Raw genomic sequence first — 22,949 nt, forward strand, 5'->3', positions numbered from 1 at the left:
TTAGGGTAAGGGTTATGGTTGTAAAGGGATGGTCGCAGAAGTATTGTGTAGTTCATAAGAAAAACAAATAAATTAGAGTAGAAATGCCCCGTATTTACTGACATGCATGCCATAGTTGATGATTTATCGAAAGTGTAAGTGCAAGAATGAATAGGATAGATGGCCCCAATGGCAGTGTCAATGCCATGCCCTACCAAGAACAATAAAGCAACACTAGTCCTGAGTGAGCTTTGAGGAGAGCCTATTACATGAGTGCTTGATGATCACATTGATGTTCGGAACTGTGGTGGTAATTCCATCTCACTCAGAGACAATGCCACCATGTGTGTGAGGAATGCAAAAAACAAGCTCCAGTTACCGTTACAGACAAAAAACAGCCAAGGTTGGATGTAAAATACACACAACACACTGACACATCGACACATACACACACTGCACACACAACCCAAGCATTTCATTAACATTAATGACTGCTGATCATTGTTCTATAAATGCACATGACGTAGAAAAAACTTGAACGCACACACACACACACACTAACACACACACACACACACACACACACACACACACACACACACACACACACACACACACACACACACACACACACACACACACACACACACACACACAGGCACCTATAGTGTTTGGGGGTTAATATTTCCAAATTTGATTTACAGCCATGAAGAAGGAAGAAGACAGATGCATCCAGAGTCATAAATCATTGTGTATCATGTTTAACATTGTCATTGTATATGCAATAAATATAATTATTGTAAATATCTTTTGATTGATATTTGACACAAGAGAGGGCCATTGTCTATTTAGTCATGGCTCATTGATAAGATGCCCGAGTATTGTGTTCTTAAAGTAGAAGCTATCCCCTTATGTGTTCAAGGAATATAACAACATAATTAAAAAGGAATTAAGATAAAGATAAAGGACAATGTACCCAACATAGAGTAGAACTACACCCAGTTGTAAATTGTTATTATTCTTTATTGTAAATGCAATTTTTTCCTTTCAAAGGGAATATAGCTCACCAAAAGATGTTAACAACAGTGCCGTTATATACATATATTGGCATAACATGAGAGTATGTTTAACGCAAGCACAGTTAACAACATCAAAATACGTTGCAGTGGACTTTCAACGATGGTTACATTGTGTGCAAAAATGTCACCCAATCGACGAGCATCTTTCCGAAGGGTTATTTGAGTGTCACGCGTTTTGTTAAACAGAACATCCCATCGCACGTATTCGCAGACGACTACAGCCAATTGTATGAAAGGAGGCGGGGTCCGAGTGTTCGGTGGTTTGACAGCGGCGCTCTCCAACCACAAACCCCGGGCGGAGGAAAGAAATCACACCTCCCCATCGCCAACCCTTCCCTGGAGGAGGGCCAGAACATCGACGCTTGTTTGGTCAAAATGAAAATAACCGTTTCGCTGTGCCCTAGTCCCGCTATCTAGCTTGAGTGAAAAAGAAGAAGAAGAGGAGACGAAAAGTTGTGAGTAACATTGTTCACTTAATAAAATAAGCGGCAATGTATATCCGAGTGCAGCATCAACTCCTGTCAAACCCGGTTAACGATGGCACACCTGAAGTGTCTTGGTGAAGTGTAGTAGTACCGTTAGCACTCTAAACTGGATAGCGTAGTTTAGCATGCTAAATGGAAGGGGTGGGGGGCAGAGGGGAGTGTGGATCCCCCAGCCTGTTAGCTTCGGCTAACTGCCGTGCTATCCTGCAAGCTAACGTTGTAAGGACTGTGATTTATGCTTATCAATCGATGTCGTTACTTCACCAAAGGCACCAAACCCACTGTGGAACGATGTACCGGGGTTTCGACGTCGGTTTCCCAAGTGACAACCAGTACAAATCTAGTGTGTGTTTTCACCAGCTAGCGACGTACTAAGCAGCACAGTATCAACACCAGGCTAGCGGCTAACCTAACTTAATGCTAGCGTAGGTTAGCCTTCAGCTTACAACTGCACTCAAACGAGTCCCATGGCTGTCCATACTTTCCTTGCGTATAATAAGGTTTTAACAATCCCGACCAGTCATGCCAAAAGGCTGGCTGTGGACATAAAGGCCAAATATGTGGCTGTTGTAACCAGCTCCACATAGTTGTCTTATTAAATCAGTTTCAAACGGCAGTGGCATTTCAAGGTAGTAGTCCTTTCAATGCCATTTCAACCCTTTCTAACTACTAAACAATTCCCATGTGAATACAGCGTGAACTTGTAAAAGCAAGGAATAGGCAACTTACTAAGTATATGTATATCAAACAACCTATTATTGATCATGGAATATTATATTTAGAGTGTCTAGTGGAGTAATCGATGGTAGGTAATAGCAAATTTAAATTTTCCGATCATCCATAAGGGAACAATACACTTATGTCTACCCTGATGGTTTGAAATGTTACTATGAATGCCTTAACTCCCACATCAAAAACATGCCTAAGCAAGGCAGCTGTTTTGCATGTTGAAATAACAAGAGTTTGAGAGAGAGAGAGAGAGAGAGAGAGAGAGACACAGTGCTGTCAGCTCTACACCAGGCCTTCCTCATAACACTAGATTGTTGTGTTTGGAGACACACAATGACACGTTTGTTCTTGCTCTGTCGGATAGAAGCTTGGCCACAGATACTCTGGCCCGTCTGCCGTGAGCTGCTGGATTTGTACAAACCAAGTTTGATATAGCGGGCGGCACATTGACCATTGTGCTGTAGCTTGTTTGTTGTTTTTTCTAAGAAGCTCAAACTAAATAATCAATCGTTCTCATGTTTTTATACGATGGCAGTTTTACCTTCATCCTTGTTTTCTTGATGATGATGAGCGTGTCATTCGACGTACCTTACTGCTTTTGCTGTCAAGCTGTTATGGGCTAACGCTGATATGCAGGTGCTAGCGGACTACAATCATACACCCATGCTAAGATTAGACAGTTTGAAACAAGATAATGATGACACTTGGTTTCTCTGAACCATCGGTCTCGGGTCAGCACTGCCTCCATGGTTCTGCTCCCAGCAGAGATAAACTCCTGATGTCAGATATGTCACATGTGGCAAGTGTGCCCTGGTACACGCACTACCACATCAACCACACTCAAGAGGAGAATCCCTTCTAGATTGCAGATGGCAATCTGCGATTATCCAAGCCATAATTCCAGTCACCATGAGTGTGTGTGTGGGTATTAATCTGGTAGGACATTAGTGGCGTGATGGATGAGTGTGGGGATGAAATGTGTAGGATTAACTGTTAACTCAGCAGTTTGTGGTGTTGGCCCCGAAAACAATTATGTAATTGTGTGAAAGGACTGACCCACAGAATGCTTATTATGTGTCTAAACATTATTATTAATGTTGCATTATTATCAAATGATCATCTTCATGACTCCAAGTCCACCTTCAAATAGTGCTGCTCAGTGAGTTATAAATATATTTTAAAACTGTAACGTTGTTAATAGGCACATAGTGTTGCCTTGACCTATGTGATGGAATATTAGTAGTTTGTGCTACTAGTGACAGTCTGGCCAATATACCTAGTCTGTTTTACAGGAAATATTTGAAACACATTGACGTACAGTCCTCTGGCCCCGTTCTGTCACCTTCTCTTACCCAGAGGGTGACACCAGGCCAGCCTGGTTCTCTGCACCACCACCTGCTGCTGCTGCTGCCGTGCTCGTACACTTTCTTATCTGCACTGCTAACGGGAAATCATTCAGCCTCAACCGTCTTATGGGATATTGCTTTAGAGACGTGATAATTGCTTTCGTTTTGCAGCAAATTATGTCTTATCTAAAGCTAGGCCAAGTGATCGTGTCCAGGTGCATGTCCATCTGTCTGTGTGTCTTTGTTCAAAGCTAAATCATTAACCCCAGTGCTGAAGAGCGAGCACATTTCCTTAATGCTCGGTGCTGTAACCACAGTGACAGTTGGAGAAATTGTGAAAGACAAACTATAAATTCAGAATTTAGTTCCCTTTGCTTAAGCTTAGGGTAATTTGAATGATACGAGGTTGACATTGGCAAGCACTCAGATTAAGATTGGTTTCCCTTAGCTATGTAATTTTGGGGTACACAGCAAAAGGCAAGGCATATGTAAGTACTATAATTGTGTTAGATGAAGTAAAGATAGTTTTAGGGCTGTTGTATTTATACCGCCCCAAGATGGATGGTTGTGAAGCATCTGCATTCCGTGTCCTGTAGTAGTGATTTTTACTGGCTTATGTATTACTTTACTTTGTGTGTATTACACGCAAACATAGTTCAGGCTTATTTTGTTTTAACCATACGTCAAGTGCTCCTCTGAAACACATTGGAGAAACCACTGTGTTGGAAGATCTGCGTCATAGATTCATATAGGTCACCTCTACATACCATCTAAGCCTGTACTTATGTCCTACTGTGTGGGTAGTGGCTATATTTTATAGTCTTTGAGGGTCCAAAGTAAGTTCACCAATCTGATCTCAATCGTCTATGCCACAGTTTGGCACATGCATGACATCAGAGAGCTGTTGAATACTCATCTCCTTCTGTTTACTGCTGGTGTCAGTCTTGTACTGTGTCTATTGCCTTCTTCTAACTGTCTGCCACGGTACTCGAGAACGATGTCCGACTTTGTGTGAAATGGTGCCAGAGCAGAGTCCAGCGCTGGGCGTGGGAACCGCACTGGCACTTCAGCCAGCGTATTTCCCCCTGTGGTAGTGAGTTGGTTTTTTTGTTGAACTGTGTAATATGTCTGTTTTAATGAAGACATAGGTCTACAACAATATCCAATATCTTTCCCAGAGTTGTTGTCGATTGGATTGGATTGAGGTAAGGGTTTGTATGCACATATCCAAATGTAATAGTATGCATTCCTGGTTGGAATATCAGTCTCAACTTACATATGCAGGTTGCACATGATTCCAGGTTGAACTGGTGCCACACTTAAATGCTATGTTGATCTATCAATGCCATATTCACACTGATGATCCATCTTCTTATATAAGTCTTTGAACAACCAGCCTAATCAGGAAGCAGCCAGGCAAATGGATGTCCTCAAAGGTTAGGAAAATGATTTGCATTACTGTGTAATAAGTATCTAGAAGAGCTTTGACTGGATGTTCTAATGGTCAAACTAATGAACTCAGCTTTTGCCTGTAAACGCCTTTCATTAGACACGGCTAACACAGCTTAATAAACCTGCGCTTACTTTACTTTTGTTTGCCTTTTTTAGTTTGGAAGCTGTGTAGTTGAGTAGAGTGACTTCAGCCACAAATAACCCTATAATTGAGGCCTGCTGAGGACGATTATTCTTGGCTTTGGTCGGACTGCACCAGAGAAACCACCCCTTCATTTCATCAAGCAAACTCTCCTTGAAACGGTCATTCCTCTCAGCTATCTTTACGTCCACTCTGTGTCTGTGTGTGCAATTGTTGTGGTAACTCTGTAGCTATTGAAACCTGTGTGTTAAAAGGTGATAGTTGGAGGTTAGCTATGGAAGCTAATGTGAACTCCTTTCCTGTCAGTAGTTGGGAGATATTTCCGTTTTCTCCAGAGGTAGTGATTAAATCAGGAGCTAGTCTGTCATTTGGTTCAGCAAGGGAGCCATACGAAGGCTGGTTATCATCCTTTTGTCCTACTGGCTTTATATCATATAGCTTCGTGGTTTGCCATGGATAGGTGCCAGTTAACTTTAACAGACACCCGCATAAGGTTGTTACATTTTCTACGTGCCCCCTGTCTGTTGTTTTATTTTGTGGTGAAGTGAAACATAATGTGAATCTTTAATCATGTTCTGGCAGGGTGGAGTGCACAAGCATTATTCGTTTTTCCAGAAACATAGGGTTATAGTGAGGAGTGACTGTCCACTCTATGCGTGTCAGGGCTGGCTAAGTATTACTGGCTAAGTATTACTGGCTAGGGTACCTCCGCTGCAGTCTGTTGATTGCAGAGACCTGGCTGCCAGGTAATTCTAAGTAAACTCCAGTTAACCATTGATAGGATCAGTACCTCTCTGTAATCCATTAATCATCCTTGTGTTGTTTGCGTGTGTTTGGCCACTGTTAAAACAACTCTCAAAAACAACCACTTGTCTTAGACAGACCACCCAGTATGACTTGGTTTAAGAAATTCAATGGAATTCTTTGGATTTCTTGTAGTATTTCAATTATGGCTGTATGTTTATGTGTCTATATATAGGGCTGAGGCTTAGTCTGAGTTCTTTTACTGCTCCTTCTGCCACCAGTCTCCTGTGGTCATGCTTTTACTGCGACAGTTGCTGATCTGGAACAGGAAGTCATCAGTGTGATTCACACGCCATGTCAGTGTAAGAACTCGATGGTTGTACCAGTGTGTCTGAGAAAGTTAATATCGTCTTCCTTCCTTCCTTATTTGGAATGGGTGCCGTATGTTACTTCATTTTTTTGTGAGTTTTAGTTTTTTTTCCCACTCGGGTCAACAGCTGAGTGTATTCTATGTTAGTTTGATAGGCAGTGGTCTCTGACTCACCACACTGCTCTTCCTCTATCTGTTTGGTTCCACTGAGACCGTAGAGGTGTATAGATTTAGACTACACATCCATCCGTGGTGTGATGTTGAACTAACTCTTATTTAGAAGTCCCACAGAATCAACCACCGATTTTGGTTAGGACTGTGGTTTAATAAAGCCGGGGCTGAAAGGGTTGCTGGTTTGACCCGTCCCCCAAACCCCTTAGTACTGCTTCTGATAAGCTGCCTTGTATGTCTGACATGGCTTGGGATGATTCAAAGATTTAACGTACATTTTTTTCTTTTGTCACCGACCTACTTAAGTGGCCAACCTAATTAAATGTCTGTTTCTGATCATTGTTGCAATAGTCAAATCATTTATGATACGTCTATGACCTTCTCAGGGATGGCAATATGGGCAACTGGATAGTGGATGGTCATGGTGTTGTGGTTTTGTTTGTTGTGGTTAATCTTGAGATTACTCCTTTTGATCTGAAGGCGTTTCTAATCTCATGCTTCTGGCCCAGTCCAGATCACACCAAGCATGCGCTGGCTGGCCCAAGCTTGTGCTAGCATTGCTGTGGTGAATTCAGTGGTACTGGTACCATTCCGAAGCTAGCAGGGTTCCGTTTAGAGCTAGCGGCTCCAGGCCATTTAGACTCGTGCAGCATCATGCAGGAGCTCAAGCCAGCAGCTTCATGTCAGTGCTGCTGTGCTATATAAGTTCTAGGAACCAGCGTGGCACTGCTTTACGAGTAGAGGCACCAATGTATCTAGATTCCTAGGTGATGGATAATTTTTCTACGTCAGAAGAATTGTATACCTAATGTCACGGCCTGGATGACTCTTGTGTTCTGCCTTCTTGAATGCTGCTTTACTACAAGGCCAAATCCCTTGTCATTTATATTAGCTGGCAAATTCAGCCTGATTGCAGTCTTATCAAAAATGCTGAAGTCCAGCATTTCATTGCTTTTGTAAACAAGGAAGAGGTACCTCTCCTCTATTGGTCTACTGTCAGATATCAGATTCTTATCTAATGTTGTGGTTATGCAGGAGAGCTTCGAAAGAAAGTTTCATATGGGATCAGCTTTATGACTCTATAATTGTATAACTGATGACCAAAGATGTGTGTGAGCTTTATCATTTCAATCCATTTTCTGTGTAAATGCTCATAAGCAGGGATCTGTGTGTTTGTCTGTTTCAGGAAGTTGTGCAGTGTGACTGAAGACACCACTTCCTGCCTGTTCCAGCCACTCCTCTATGGCCTCAAGGTACACCGCACAACTTTAGACGACTGCCGCTTTTATGCTTCTCTGTGGTCGGGCTCGTCTGGAGCCCAGCAATAGAGCTGTAGGAACCATCTCACTGGTGAATGCTGTCGTCGTTGTTGCCCTGCTGCATTCTGAACCAATATGTACCAAGAAGTTGAACAACTCTTTTGTGGTAGGCATTGGGAAATGCTCAACTTCTATTTCATGGTCGGCTTTAACCTGTTGTACGAGTATAGATGGAATATGACAGGGGGGTTGTTTTTCTTCCAGACTTGGATAGAGTTAGCGAAGGGCCACCCATTAAACATGGGTTGGAGGGTCGGGGTTTGAAAGTTATTCGTTTTTTTAAGTTGGAAAGATTTAGGATTATTAACTGTGTGTGTGTGTGTGTGTGTGTGTGTGTGTGTGTGTGTGTGTGTGTGTGTGTGTGTGTGTGTGTGTGTGTGTGTGTGTGTGTGTGTGTGTGTGTGTGTGTGTGTGTGTGTGTGTGTGTGTGTGTGTGTGTGTGTGTGTGTGAGATCACTGTCAGCCGTGTTTACATGGACACATCTGATCCGCATAGATGTGGAAGAACACCTCAATCGGAATAGAAAAGGATCATATATACGCCTCAATCGGAATACAATTATCTGTTCGGAATATAATTCTATTCGGCTACAGAAGAGCTGGTGTAGTCCGCTATAATCGACATACATACACTTATTCCGATTAGTTTGGGGTTTAACTTAGTGCAGCTGCAGTAGTTCGCATTTGGTCCACTCCGCACACCAAACTTGACCGCTGACAAGCACTGTGGATTTATTGCCTGATTCATGTCTTTGTTATCACTCCGTAGTAGTTACAGTAGTCCGGTAACATATCAACCCCAGCGTGTCCGGTTGCTGAGCGACGGGACATGGGTGATTATGGAGTGGCGAAGTCACGCCCCTTCCGGTAGAGCTCATGGGACCTATGAGATCGAAAACTATGAGTGGGTGTCAATGGAGAGAAAATAATTATTTTCTGGTCCCAGTCTTTATATGCCCTGAATTACACATACAGTATGTTGTTTGTGGATTTAAATGATAATTTTTCATGCAAAGAAAACAAAAAAAAAATTGTGAAGAAGTTTGATAATTTTAGGTTTTATGTGAGGCCGCTTTGTGAACTACAGCTCTTCGCTGCTCTCGACGCATATGATATACGTCACCACACCCGCACTTGGAACTCGGCACAGAGATGGCACATAGAGATGGCACATAACTAAAACTCTCCACATAACCCGACTTATAGTGGTTTTCACCTCTTTCTATGCTTTTATCCTCGCCTTGAAAAAAAGTGGTCAAGTGGAGCAGAGAGATCGCCATCTCTGTGCCGAGTTCCAAGTGCGGGTGTGGTGACGTATATCATATGCGTCGAGAGCAGCGAAGCGCTGTAGTTCACAAAGCGGCCTCACATAAAACCTAAAATTATGTTTTCTTTGCATGAAAAATTATCATTTAAATCCACAAACAACATATGTGTAATCCAGGGCATATAAAGACTGGGACCAGAAAATAATTATTTTCTCTCCATTGACACCCATTCATATTTTTCGATCTCATAGGTCCCATGAGCTCTACCGGAAGGGGCGTGACTTCGCCACTCTATGGGTGACACGGGTGGGTTCATGTGTTCGCGTATCGTCGTGTCCGCGCGCTTCCGAGATAACTTTGCAAGAGTACTACTACTGCTAGTACTACGGCTACGGTTGATGTGTATAAGTGACTCAATAAATTCCCTTTTCTAGCAAATAATATTTCAGAAATTTTTTGGGTCTTAATTTATGCATGTGTTGGTCTTAAAAAGGTCTTAAAAAGTCTTAAATTTGACTTTAAAAATGGTGCAAGAACCATGATATATATATATATATATATATATATATATTAGGGGTGTAACGGTACACAAAAGTCACGGTTCGGTACGTACCTTGGTTTTTAAGTCACGGTACGGTACGGTTAATAGTTAAGGGGAATAAAAAAAATAAAAAAAAGCAGCAATGAAAACACCAATAAACTTTGTTATGGCATTTGCATTTCTGAATTCCCAGTGAGCTGGGTTCGTACAGCTCGCTTTTTTTTTTTTCACAGCAACGGTGATAGTAACACCTGGATGGCGCCTTTTCAAATGCGTGTGCATGTTAAAGTGCTGTAAGTAGACACAGGGAGCCCTATCCATAGCCGGACAGCCTGTCGGAGACCCTCTCCGTAGCTTACGTGCACATCCAATATTTTTAACTATGCGTCGAAACCATGGACCTATTGGTCGACGCAACGGAGACGGCAAGGGGTGTGATTGGTCCTCTAACAAAATCATTTCCTGAATCACTTCTTCGGTTTGACTTTGTACCTTAATTACTTTGTACATTGTTTACTTTGCACCAGGACCAATAAAACACCAAATAAGATTTGAAAAGCTTTGGAAGTGTATTTACAACACTGCTTAAATGGTTTGTAACATACATACTGTATAAGATAGATCGGGCGGCCAATTGCATTGCGTATCCGACATCCCGACAGAGAGCTGCTGAAGGGATTATGGAGTCGGAGTAGCATACTTTGGCTAAACGGTCCGGGTGGAACTCCGACTTCAAGTTTTAAATTCCGTATTGCAAAACAAGCCTTTGCATTCACCATATTAACGCTATGTACGCCACATTTACGAACCGCGGTACACCTCTGTAACCGCACCGAAGTGCCTGTACCGTGACGGTTCGGTACAAATACGTGTACCGTTACACCCCTAATATATATATATATATATATATATATATATATATATCCGAATTACAGCGATTTGACGCTGGGAACGGAAGACCTGATCATCGGTATCCTCCTGTATATTTCTACAAAATAGATGAAGTACCGAATTAAATAATAATAATAATAATAATAATCCAAAGAAAAAAAAGTTTTGTTTTTTTCAACGCAGCCTTCGCGAATTGCATATTGCGATTACATCGCAATGTCAGTTTGATTTCGATAATCGTTCAGCCCTACCGGCCATAAACAAAGCTAAAAAGGGATTGTACCAGAACTCTCTCACCTTTCAAAATGATCCAATGGATTAAAATGCTTGGTAGAAGTATATCCCTCTAGCTCTGTAACGGTAAAAAGCATGTAAAAAACTTTGTGGCCAGGGGAATTCCGGTCTGAATTTAACGCACATACACTATATATAATACAGGTTTTATACTGGCTATACTGGACTGGCAATATTTGTAAATTTATGGAAACTTTCGCAGACGTTCTTCACACATAATAGTGCCCAAAAAAATGAGTACATGTCCAGGCCTTGTTCAGATTTAGACTGTATATTCGTTGTTTTGGTATTCCTGTCAACCCTAATACTGATAAGTAGACCCGGACTGATTCTATTCTGGAATTTGGCTAGCAGTCTTCTCTGCGGGGAATGGAACAACAATCCTTTCTCCCGTGCATGAACGTGTTTTGGTTCAGAGTTTTCATGGAGAGGAGGGGCTATTCACAGACTGTCCGTTGTTGTCTCTCTCATGTTGATGAGAGAGAGAACGAATCAGTGTGCGGAACTCCAGAGGGAATTACGATTCTACCCGTAAAAATAATACTCAAATGTACAGGAAACACTATCGATGGCGAATGGTGTCGTTCCCTCTGACGGATATAAAAAGACAATTATAGAATGCTAACATGGGCCGTTAATATACCTTGGCGGCCCACCCAGGTATAGTCTATGTGTTCAAAACACTGTGTTGCAGGCCAGATTGAGATGATCTGCTGACCACTTCCGGTCCTGGGGTCGGATATGGTGCCAATGTCTGGGCTAAGAGGGATTTTTTTTTTCAGGATGAGGTTAAAAAAACTGCTGCACACGTTTTGAGCTGAGAACCAATTTCTCTTCCTTTTACTGCTCTTTGCTCTAAATTAGATTGTGGTTGTAATAGGGCTTGGGTTAATTTGGGGTTGTGAGCCAAGTTTTTGCTTTGTTTGGGTTCAAACAAAGCCACTGGGAAAATTTCAAAGCTATACAGGCACTGCAATCTTCCTAGGAATCCAGGTTCTGTAAGAAGGGAGCATTGAGGGTGCCTCTGGGATGCGGCATAACTGGGCGGCTACAGTCAGAATGTTAATTGGCCAGGCAGGAACAGAGTGTGACTATGATTGGCCAGCCTGGAACAAAGTCAAACTCTTATTGGCCAGACGGGAACTGAGCCTGCCGGTTATTGGCTTGCAAGGACCAGTGTAGCTCAGATTGGCCAGTCTGGAACAGAGTGTGAATATGATTTGGTGGGCAAGAACAGAGGCTGATTGTGATTGGTGAGGGATGAACAGAGGCTGGCTGACCCAGAGCTGATCAGGTCACATTCCTCTGCAGTGACAGCCTCTCTCCATGTGGGTGAGCTCACTGCTGTCACTTAGGGCGCAGACAACATCCGCTCTTTGTGGCAATTACTCCATTATCTTACTGTTTCTCTGTTGTTACCCTTTTTTACACAATGTATTGACAAAGTATTTAACAAGATAAACGGATGGATGATGCTAAACAAACTGCGAAATGAGTCATTACATGGTGGCTACACAAGGGAAGGGGTCGAAGTTATAAGTTATGATTCACTTGTCCTCAGTCAGGAAGGTGATCTATTATCTATAATGCAGTAAACATTAACATAAGACATGGTGTTTGATGTACTGTCTCATTATGTAGTATATCATATTCTCTATCATGCAGTACTGAGTGTACACCAGTGGAGGGTGTAGTAGCATTGTTCAGCAATCCCCCTAGCTCAGCTCTTTGAGGCTTGTGTTGACGACCTGTAGGGAACCATGCCTCAACCACAGCTTATGAATCACTCTCTAGTAGCGTAACGCTAGCACTGGGGAGCCAGCACTGTACTCCTCTGAACTCCGCCCACTTTTCCTGTTTTCTCATGGCTGACTGTAAGAACCAGGCCGGGGCAGCCGGGGGGAACATTGTTCCTCCAGCTTCCTCTTCCACATTCCTGGACTGATTGGATCAGGGCCCCCAGTGCCGGGGCATTGTTCTTGCCCGTCGGCACCGGGCGCCCGGGCCCAGCTGCTCCCTCCACTGGCCCATTGTGCTGCGTAGGCCTGCCGATGACAATCTCTCTCTCTCCCCCCCCTGTGCCCCAGCCGGCCGGCTAGCACCCATCCCCTCCAGCCCTCCACCCACACTATCTCCTTGGGTGACTCTTAGCTAAACCTACCCCGTCAATAATATCCCCCTGATGTCCCCGTCAGTCCGGTCGGACACAACGGATTCATGGGTTCATGGGACGGGTTCATGTACTAACTACAGCATGTTGGGGCTTCAGAAAAAGTATGTTGTGCCGTTGACAGCCAAGGCCTAGTGGGTAGTGATCGACCGATATATCGACTGGCCGATATTTACGTTTTTTTACGTGTATCGGTACATGCATTTTTTTTAATTTCAGTTCAATAAATGTAAATTTTTTAAAATTGAGACATTGTAACCTTTGTTATCATCATTGTGTCATTTCTATGATGTAAATTGAGGGCGGCTTAGCCTGGAAATCCAGACCCACATCTAGAAACCTGTAGGGTCTGGCAACGAGTTAGGAAAATGGCCCAACTCGAGGGGCGGCACCAAGCATGCATTTGAAAATATCAGAAGAATACAAGGGGTGACGTATCCAGACCAGTGGATTTAACCAATCGATAAGACTATTGCCGTATCGGTAAAACGGCAACGCTTTTGGCCCGCCTATATTGATACATCGATGTGATTGATTAATGTTCTGGGCCAGGTATATTGCTCGTTCCCAGAGGGACTCGCTGAGCAAATTCAAATTGTGCCCTCCCGAGAACTCTGGATTTCCAGGGTAGTATCGGCTCCAAATATCGGCTAAAGAAAATCTGTATCGGGTATCGGGTATCGGGTAAGGCTGATGAAAAAAAATCGCAATTGCTACCGGCCCTAAAAAATCCATATCGGTTGATCCCTACTAGTGGGTTCATTTAGCACTTTCCCTTCTTGACGATGACTCGCACTCCGCTGGGGGTTTTAAGCTGGCGTGAGGCAGTAGAGAGGGAGCAGTGGACACACACAGCTTGTTAACAAGGGTAATCCCTATCTTCCCTCTGACACAGAACAGTCACTTTAAGTCTTCTGGAGTTGTTTGTGGTTTTTGATTTTGCCAGAATAAAGTAAAGGAAATGGAGTCGGCAAAACCTGTAGTTGCTATTTCTAATCTAGAAATGTCTTCATGAATGAGATAAAAAAAATATGAAGCTTGTTTTGTAGGAATAACACTGGCCACTAGAGGGTAGCCCTGTGACAGAGCTTTTATGGTGATGTCCTGCTTCCAAATGCCAATTCGTCCTATTTTTGACTGACTCCTTTCTTGCAGGTCTGCCACATTGCCCCTTTTGGTGTATGTTGTAGACTGCCTTCTGGTCTGGCTGGGAGGTTTGAGTGTCTACGTGCTCTAAGACAATGGGGACCTTGCAGCCGGTTCAAAGGGATTGTATATCGACTGTTACATAATTTCACAGATATTTCTCATACCGAAACAGTGGGTGGGAGCACTTCCTGTGTGTGTATTTGAGGCATGCGTGTTTGAGTTGGAGGGGCTTGTTTAAGCCATGATAATCCAGCACCTTCCTTACTCTCATAGAGAGGCTTCTCCTGAAGTTCTAATAGTTCGTTTCCATATTGCACATTTTTGAGAAATATACTCTGTTAAACCAACAACCCCTGTAATGTGTGCTGTTGTTTATGTAAAGCTCATGTTAAACCTTGTGACACAGAGCTGATGAAATAGGTCAACTTCAGCAGCAATATAGGCTTTTAAATGACTATGTGACAGTGAGCCAACCTGGACGCCTTAGGTCTCTCTCTTGGGTCACCTGTACTAATTAAATATGACCTCACTTCTTCTAAAGGAGTACGTGACCCTGGGCTTGCCTTCAGGAGCTGCTCCAGAAGTGGTCATTGCAAGCTGTGTTGAGTGGAATTGTTGTATCTTCGTTGCGGCATCGCCAGTTGGTACAGGTGTTACATGCCTCCTACCTCCTGTCGAGGTGAGTGGCGTTCTACTCCTACATAGATATTCAAAATATGTGTCCTGTCATGGTTTGTAAAGCATAATTACAGCTCAAGTTGAAGTTCAGTTCCATTGCTTTCATCCGTTTAACCCGATGACTTTCAACACCACCCATAATGAGCAAAGTATGTTTTAACATTTTACAGGGGTTATTTGATTGCACTGTGGAAGGTTGTCATAACCTAGTTTTGTGAAGATAAATATGTGCTTGGTTGGTCAATTAATGATTGCATATTCTTTCAGCAGATACTGGATTGATTATTTATTCAGGCAGTTAAGCTTGTTTGGGGGGTCAGCACATTCTGTACCACCTATCCCAAGAGCTATGGTTTGGCCATGGAGCTCCCACCTGCAGCACCCAAATCATAGCAGTCTATCACTGGCCTGCTCAACAGAGCCCCTCTCTGAAGAATATTCCAGCACATGCCGGCAGGGGTAAAAGGTGTGTGTGTGTGTGTGTGTGTGTGTGTGTGTGTGTGTGTGTGTGTGTGTGTGTGTGTGTGTGTGTGTGTGTGTGTGTGTGTGTGTGTGTGTGTGTGTGTGTGTGTGTGTGTGTGTGTGTGTGTGTGTGTGTGTGTGTCCCTGTGCTGCTACCTCGTTAGCTTGCTAGCTCGTCACTGTAACTCCTTAATCTAAACCACAGAGAGTTGCTCTTCCTCAAGCTGGGTGTGGCCGCTGGCGTCCCTGTTGTGATTGGCCCGCTGCCCAGGCGTGTGTTATCTCCTGTAAAACATGTTCTTGTCTCCGCCCTGATAGTGCCTGGCATTGAGGGCTGGCCCCGCCCACAAAACGAGAGAGCAGAGAAGAGTGTGTTCTTGTGAATCGTCAGGTACTTTCTGTTTGACTTGGAATAATACCGCAACCCCACAGCGTCTGTAAGCTGAGGAGCTGTAGCCTGCCTAGCGAGGAGTGGTCTCTAGCGGATACTAAGGGGTAAACTGAAGGACCTATAGTCCCAGGCCCAGGAAGTTAGTGTGAAGCGGGGCTCTGTGAAGCTTGAGATGGGGCAGCCGGACGGACTTAGAGGGGACGCTACAGGGTGACGGTCCACAGAGCATCCTGACGCATGGATTTCTTGAAGAGCCTGGTTCCGGCCTCCATGTCCGGGGAGGGGGCCCTGGATCATGGGGGAGGGTTGCCGTGGGAGACAGGCCCACGGCTACTGCGAATGAAGCGCTTGGGCCTGCTGGCCATGGGGCACACTATAGAGGAAGACCAGGTCCGCAGCGAGCCTGGTGGCAGCAGGCCACCTCGTACCAGTCGGAGCCGGCTCAAAGGTAGCCTTGACCCTGCGGTGATCCTGCGACGTTGACCCTGGATCATGCTTGTTGTGCTCTGTGTTGTGTGTGCTGGCGTGCACCCCGTGGCTTTTGTGTTGTTTTCTCTGTCGTGTGTCTTTGACAATGCTCTCTGCAAGGTGTGCGTGCGTGTGTTCACACATGTTTTAAGTGTGAATGCATGGTCAGCTCTCAAGGTCATAATCGTGTGTATGAAATATCCCCATGCTATGTATAGGGCATTGCAATGCAAACGCTAACTTCTATTCTCAATGACGAATGACGAATGATGAATGATGTGTGATGAGTGTCAGCTGCTGTGGGTTTGCTACATAAAGCAGCTATTTGTAAACAGCTGAGCTATTTGCTGTAAGTTGCCACAACACAAAAACAAACTTGCGTATTGTGGTATGTTGAATTCAGAGGACTTTTGGACAAGGCTGAGGTTGCACCAGGTTCTGATCTTCACAGCATAGTTTCCAATAGTTCATTATGTTCTTATTTTGGACCATACGGCCTGCTGTTGAATTAACTACCCAGTTACACTCTGTCACGCTGGAGATGAATCACATCAACAAAAAGTGCTGCTAGAATTGGTCAGGATCTTGCAGCCGGTTGAAAATACATTGAGATTTCCTCTAAGAGATAGTCTTCCCTGCTTTGGAAAATTGCAATACAGAGTTTTTATGTTCATGTATGTCCTTTGTCATACAAAATACAAACAACTGGTCAAGCAACTTATTTCACAGACTCATGAGCTGATACACTAGTACAGTGTCTAAGGATTCAGCCATTCTTTCAAAAGCCATAATCACTTCCACTAAAAGACAGCCTTTCGGTAGGCTAGGGGTGTGTGTGTGTGTGTGTGTGTGTGTGTGTGTGTGTGTGTGTGTGTGTGTGTGTGTGTGAGAGACCAGGGTGATGCCTACCTATTTAATCTTATTGTAGCTTTGTCTGCATTGCTACCTGTTAGAACATGCTTGGTTAAAACATGGCTGCCTGTTCCATTCACACACCCAGAGCTATGCTACATTTGCAGTGTGCTGGTGCACTAACTACGCTAGCCAACACCCCACTAGACCGGTTCAACACCAGGGATAGGCCGGCGATGCTAACCGCAGCAGCATTCTGATGTTTATACTGTAACTTTCTATCTTGACAATAAGGAAGCAGTGGGTGCCCATAATGTGTCCAATGTGATCTCATGCCTGGCTGGCCATATGTTCCCAGAGGGGCGATGCCTTTGCCGATAATGTCGTTTTGGGGGGTACAATTTTAATCAGGAATAACATATATATTTGAAACATTTATTTGTTCTCCTTCCTCTTTCAACTAGGACACAGACGTCTTTTTAGAAAAGTCTCCTTTGCAGAACTTCCTGGAGGTAAAAGCGTTCCTGATGGTGAGTTCTGTCTTCTGAAGAGTTAGGGTTGGAAGCGTCCAATAGGAGAGAGTCAGTTACTCTTCCTCCTTGGTTATGTCCAATAGTGGAGTCAGTTATTCTTGGTATTTGTAACATCCAATGGGGAGAGAGTCACGTACTCTTGAGGTTTGTTTCGTCCAATGGGAGTAGGAGTCAGTGACTCTTAGGTTGGGTTTCATCCTATAGCAGATTCATTATTTTATGGTTTGTTTTGTCCAATTGGATACGTAGTCAGTGACTGGGGTCGGGTCCGCACAATGGGAGATGCTGTCAGGGACTCTTGGGGTTAGTTTCGTCCAATAGGAGAGAGTGTCAGTTACTCTTGGGATTGGAGTCCTCCAATGATAGAGAGAGGTTGGTGGTATAGAAAGAGGTTAGCTAATGGGAGAGAGCCAGTTACTCTTGGAGTTGGTTTCATCCAATGGGAGTTAGTTTGGCTTCCTTTTGTTGGGAGGAGAAAGATGTGGTACCCACCCCTCTCTCCTCCAAATGCGGCCTGAGCACCACCAATGCCACACCAAAGTGTTCCTTCTAGGTGGTGCTGGCGTTTGTCACTGCAGTGACATCACCTGACTTCAGGAGGGCCATCAGGGTGATGTGTTTGTGTAAAGGGCGCCGCTCTTCTGGAGGTGCTTTGTCATCGGGCGTGTGTGTGGTGCGCGTGACGGGCATTTGGTTTGGGCCAGCGAGTCGCAAGGCATGTAATGGTACAACGAGGTGATATGTTTGTCCCTGTGGCGACAGGAGACTGCATAGGGCGTGGAACCACAGTGCCTGGATTCTTGTAACGCTTATTAGCACAGCCCTTGAAAGGGTAGTGAAAGAAGCTTGGTAATGGAGAAGCTTTGGGTCAGACCCTGCACTTAATGGGGGAGGTGTGTCATGGCAGACAGAGAAGAGAGGCATGAATCATCCCTACACATTTCTTCTCGCATAGGGAAAATGCGTACACACCCAAGAACACCCGTACATATTTATGCAAATGATCCCATACAACATTCACACATTCTTGATACTCCCCATACAAACAAATAAACAAACAAACAAACAAACGCATCTGCACAAATATGTGCATGAAGAACAGTGTTCCAATGCAGGCTTTGGTCTGGTTCTGAGAAGGTTTCAGAGAGGATGAGGGCTGACTGCGTCCTCTGTGGCCCAGGCTGCACCAGGGAGGTCAGGGATAGAATTACAGCTCTTATCGATTTGTTCCCACCCCCCCTCCCCCCTACCCCCAGCTACAGAAAGGCTGGTGCAGGAAACGCTTGGTCCACTCTCTAGACTCCGGGGAGAGATTCCATGTAATATCTGCAGCCATCGCCCATTGCTGCCTCTATTTGTGAATGGAGCGAGGTGGATCGATCTTGTGCCGGTAGAAGGAAGAGAAGAGAAAAGATTAGGAATTAAAAAGATGACCTAAACTGTCAAGTTGGCATCACAACGATCAACTAAAGTCACGTGATGTTGTTGTGTTCTTTCAAGGGGCTGCCCATTCCACAGTTCTTGAGTGACTCATGTTCCCATATTGCTTTGATCAGAGATTCAGACCTAGAAATGTACACATCCTATGTGCTAAAGCAGAATATTGCACCATCGCCTGGTCACTTGTTATTGCAATATTCTGGTTTACCAGAGAGGGTGCAGTTTCATCAGTTGATGTATTGTGTTTGGTTACTCCTTTTTTAAAGATAAGAGCATGAACCCATTGGCAGGGCAGTTAAGCAATATTATAATACTATCGTGTTGAAGGCTAATCCCAGATTAATAAGGGCTGCAGGATAGACGTAACAGTCGTGAATAATCAGAGTGTCTGCACGTTAAATCAAGCTGGTTGAACTCTGCACCTGTGAACTAACTGTTGGGATGTTGTGGTTTGCCCGTTTGTCCATGGTTTGTCCGTATCTTGTATTTCGTTTTTTATTCAAAGGCCAAATGGAAGTTTACTTGAGTGCAGGGGGTTGACAATGCGAGCATTTGTTTCATATTTATTTATTTGCAACCAGCACTGGCTGGTTTTGCATAACTTGTATTGTGAAAGATCCTCATGTGACAGAGGGAGAGCGAGCGAGAGAGGATGGGCTAAGCTGGAGGGAAGACAAAAGGCTTTTGTCCCATTTTTATATCATTCTGTTCTTCCGAATATTTTGTTAACAAACTTAATCCTTTGCCTGGCCGCAAAAAAACCTTTTGGTTATCGCGGAAACTGGAATGTTTTCACAACAATGATTGTGTAACAAGTTCTTTAAAAAATGAAGGCTGAAGGTGTTTTTCACAGTTTTGTTTACAATGTTAGCACGGCGATATCCTATAAATAAGTAAGAGAGAGCATTTATTCTGAGATCAGGATATTGTTCAGGTTACGGGGCTTTATCTCTGAATGGTCACGGTGTCTTGCTTCTCTGCCTTTGGGACTTTGTTAGATTCTGTGTTTATTCACTCAACCACATCACCCATGATGAGGGCATGCATCTGGGGATGCCACATGGACATTTAATATCAAAATCATGAATACAAACCATGAAACCATATCTTTTTACTTACGGTTACTTACTACTGGTGTCTGCAACACCGGTAGCTTTGGTGACCAATCGGTACAGGAAAGGGTTTGTAGGGGTAGCTTTCTTTAACTAGTCATACAGGGTTTGATGCCTGGGTAGTAGGGATGGGTCAGTCACGAACGATTCGTTCACAACGAACGAACCGCGAAGGTGAACGGCGAGAACTGATTCCCAAAACAAGAGAATGGATTCTTTGATTCATTTTTTTTTTATTTTTTACATAAAACAAAAATATGGTCACGTAAATATAATATACAAATGAACAGAGCTCCGTCTCCACGCAAACTTATATTGATTAAGTCTAAAACGTTCTCAAAGATTCAGCCAATGAGAGTACTACAGCAGGTAGCCATCCCGTTGCCCTGGCACATGGGTAAACAAATGACAAGGCACCGCCACACAAGTTAACTAACGATCGCTGTAGGCTTCAATATCATGCAAGCACTTTATACGTTTTTATTTTATTTTGTTCTACAACACAATTGCATGCTTTAATAAAGTATTGTTTTACCTACCATGGAAATGGTCGAACTGTGCCGTATAGGCCAATGCTACAGAAATTCGCTTTGTTTGTTTCCGAGCGCACCGTGACTGAAAACCTTTTTTTTCCCGTTTCTGTTTTATTCCCCCTCGTTTCCATCGCGCGATGCGGTTCGATTCTGTGCGGCTTGGCGCAGCTTAGTTACGGCTGGCGTTTCGACCGCCGACAGTACACTTATGGTAGGGCAGGCTGTGAAAAAGCCTTAATTGGCGGGCGTACCCAATACTTATAAGCAGGGGGGGGGGGGGGGGGGGGGGGACTAGACACCTGTGAGATCTGTCAAATGACATAATCTGATTTAACGAACGACTCAAACGAGCGAACCGTGATAGTGAACGGAACTGGCATTATCCCGGAAAATAATCGTTGCCCATCCCTACTGGGTAGGCGTCCTTGAGCAAATTGTCTCACCCCTCCCTACCTGTTGCTCTGAAATCACTGCAAGTCACTTTGGATTAAGGGTTTGCTAAATGTTTATATAGTAAAATCAAAATGTACCCACTGGACAACAACAAACATAACAAGTACATAGAGTAACATTAAAATCGTCTCAGGCGAAGCAATATTTGTATCTCCTTACATTTCACCACAACTCTGAGGGTAAAGAAGGCCAAGAAGGGTTTAAGAGAATAAAGTATGAAAGAGACAATGGTCTCATATTTATATATGAGACCATTATAACATAGAATTCATGGCCTACTCTAATGTCTTCTACACACCAAACTGCTGCCACGTCTGATTTTTATTTTTACTGTGCTGCTACTGGGACTTGTGTTTTGCAGTTCAATTTAAATTTCATTTGCATGCCGGTGTACCTTCAAGCAATTCAAATTCTGCATAAGAATCCTTGTGCGTAGTAACAGTGTCCGTGTCTCTGTCTCTGGGAGGGGACATGTTATTTGTGGAATGCAGGTTTTAAGGAGGGGTGTAGGGTGTCCGATGCTACAGACATCTCTTCCTCTCCAATGCTCTATTTATGTCCGGCTGCAAGAGTGTGGGTGGGGGGTGTGCATGACGCATCAGTACGGCTAGGGAGCTCGCAGGAAGCGTGTGTCTGGTAGCCGGGCTGAGAGGCAGCGCTGTTGTGACATGCGTTTGCATCGCTGAACCACCGCCAGGCAGCCACTCGCAGCACTTTGATGACATCACCCCTCCCACCGATTGGTTGCACAAATGTTCCCGTCTGTCTCACTCTCATTCCATCCCTCCCCCTACCTCTCTCTCTTTCACTTTCTCCCCCCCCCCCACCTTCCCCTTGTGTTTCTCACACAAAAAGCAGGCATCAGTGAGCAAACAAGCGCGAGTTGGGATAGGGGAGGGGTTTTCCGCCAGCGAATGGGAGCGTGAGGGAGCCTGACAGGGTGAGAGAATAGCTGACAGTGCTAGCAGGCTAGGACTTTCTCTCTCGCACACACACACACGCACACACACACGCTCACACACTCAACACAGGAAGGGAGAAGAGAGAGAGATGGGGAGAGAAAGAGAGGGAGAATTGTTGTGCATTGTTTAGACTTCTCCAGTGTACTGGTCCACTTCTCCTTCTCTCTCCTCTCCTGGAAGACAAAGTTTGCTCCAGCGTTGCGTTGCTCCCCTTCTGCTGGGCCGTGCTCTGTGCTGCCTCCCTGCCGGGGTGAGGATGAGGGACTCTGTGGACTGGGAAGTGTAGACGTCGGCCAGGAATACTCCTGTTCTGCTCTCCGGGAGAATAAGAGCTGTGACCGAGACTCCTTCAAGCAGCCCCTCGTTACTGCCCACGGATCCGGCGCTGTCCTTCAGAATGCCGGTCCTAACCTGTGCCAGTGGAGGATAGAAGACCCCTCTGCCTCTTGTTTGGGGAGAGGAACCAGTTTGTGCGTGTATTCCGGGACAGCGCCAAGCCTTAAGGTGTAAATGAATTGCTGCTGCTGCTGCTGGTGGTGGCGGTTGTGATCCGGCTTGTCAAGTTAGTGCCTTATATCGTGGAAGGTGGTGGTAGTGGTTGTGTAGCGCCGCCATGCTGAGCCTGCAGGACTCGGTCTTCTTTGAGATCAGCATCAAGTCCCTGCTGAAATCCTGGAGCGGAAGCTGTGAGTAGCAAGGCCACACACGAACACACACAAACGCATACAAACGCGCACAAACACACACACACACACACACAGTTGACATACCACCCTCTGGCAACAATTCTTATCTTGGCTCGCACACACAGTCAACAAGGCCTCCTTCCCCACACTCTCATAGCAGTCGTCAATATACGTCCTCCTTTATCTCCTCCAGACACCTTCAGAATTATTATGGCTTAGGCAGCAGCAGGTGCGTGTTTGGGCTAGGTGT

General features: G+C 44.5%; 1 protein-coding gene across 13 annotated transcripts in view; it reads left to right on the top strand.

The window, feature by feature from the left end:
* The first annotated feature begins 1,331 nt into the window (after positions 1–1,331).
* Positions 1,332–22,949, top strand: part of fryl (furry homolog, like) — a 74,177-nt gene continuing 52,559 nt past the window's right edge. For 4 of the 13 annotated variants that reach the window (XM_060066989.1, XM_060066992.1, XM_060066990.1 and 1 more), the window contains exons 1-2: positions 13,240–16,108; positions 17,445–17,510. In XM_060066989.1, the coding sequence (XP_059922972.1) occupies positions 15,898–16,108; positions 17,445–17,510 (277 nt within the window). In that variant the 5' untranslated portion in view covers positions 13,240–15,897. Of the gene's footprint in view, positions 1,514–6,256; positions 6,418–7,683; positions 7,751–13,237; positions 16,109–17,444; positions 17,511–21,938; positions 22,700–22,949 lie in introns of those variants that run through there. The other 9 variants (XM_060066995.1, XM_060066996.1, XM_060066997.1 and 6 more) reach the window with 7 other exon arrangements.

This window comes from Gadus macrocephalus, chromosome 12 (assembly GCF_031168955.1).
Source record: "Gadus macrocephalus chromosome 12, ASM3116895v1".
Classification (NCBI taxonomy): domain Eukaryota; kingdom Metazoa; phylum Chordata; class Actinopteri; order Gadiformes; family Gadidae; genus Gadus; species Gadus macrocephalus.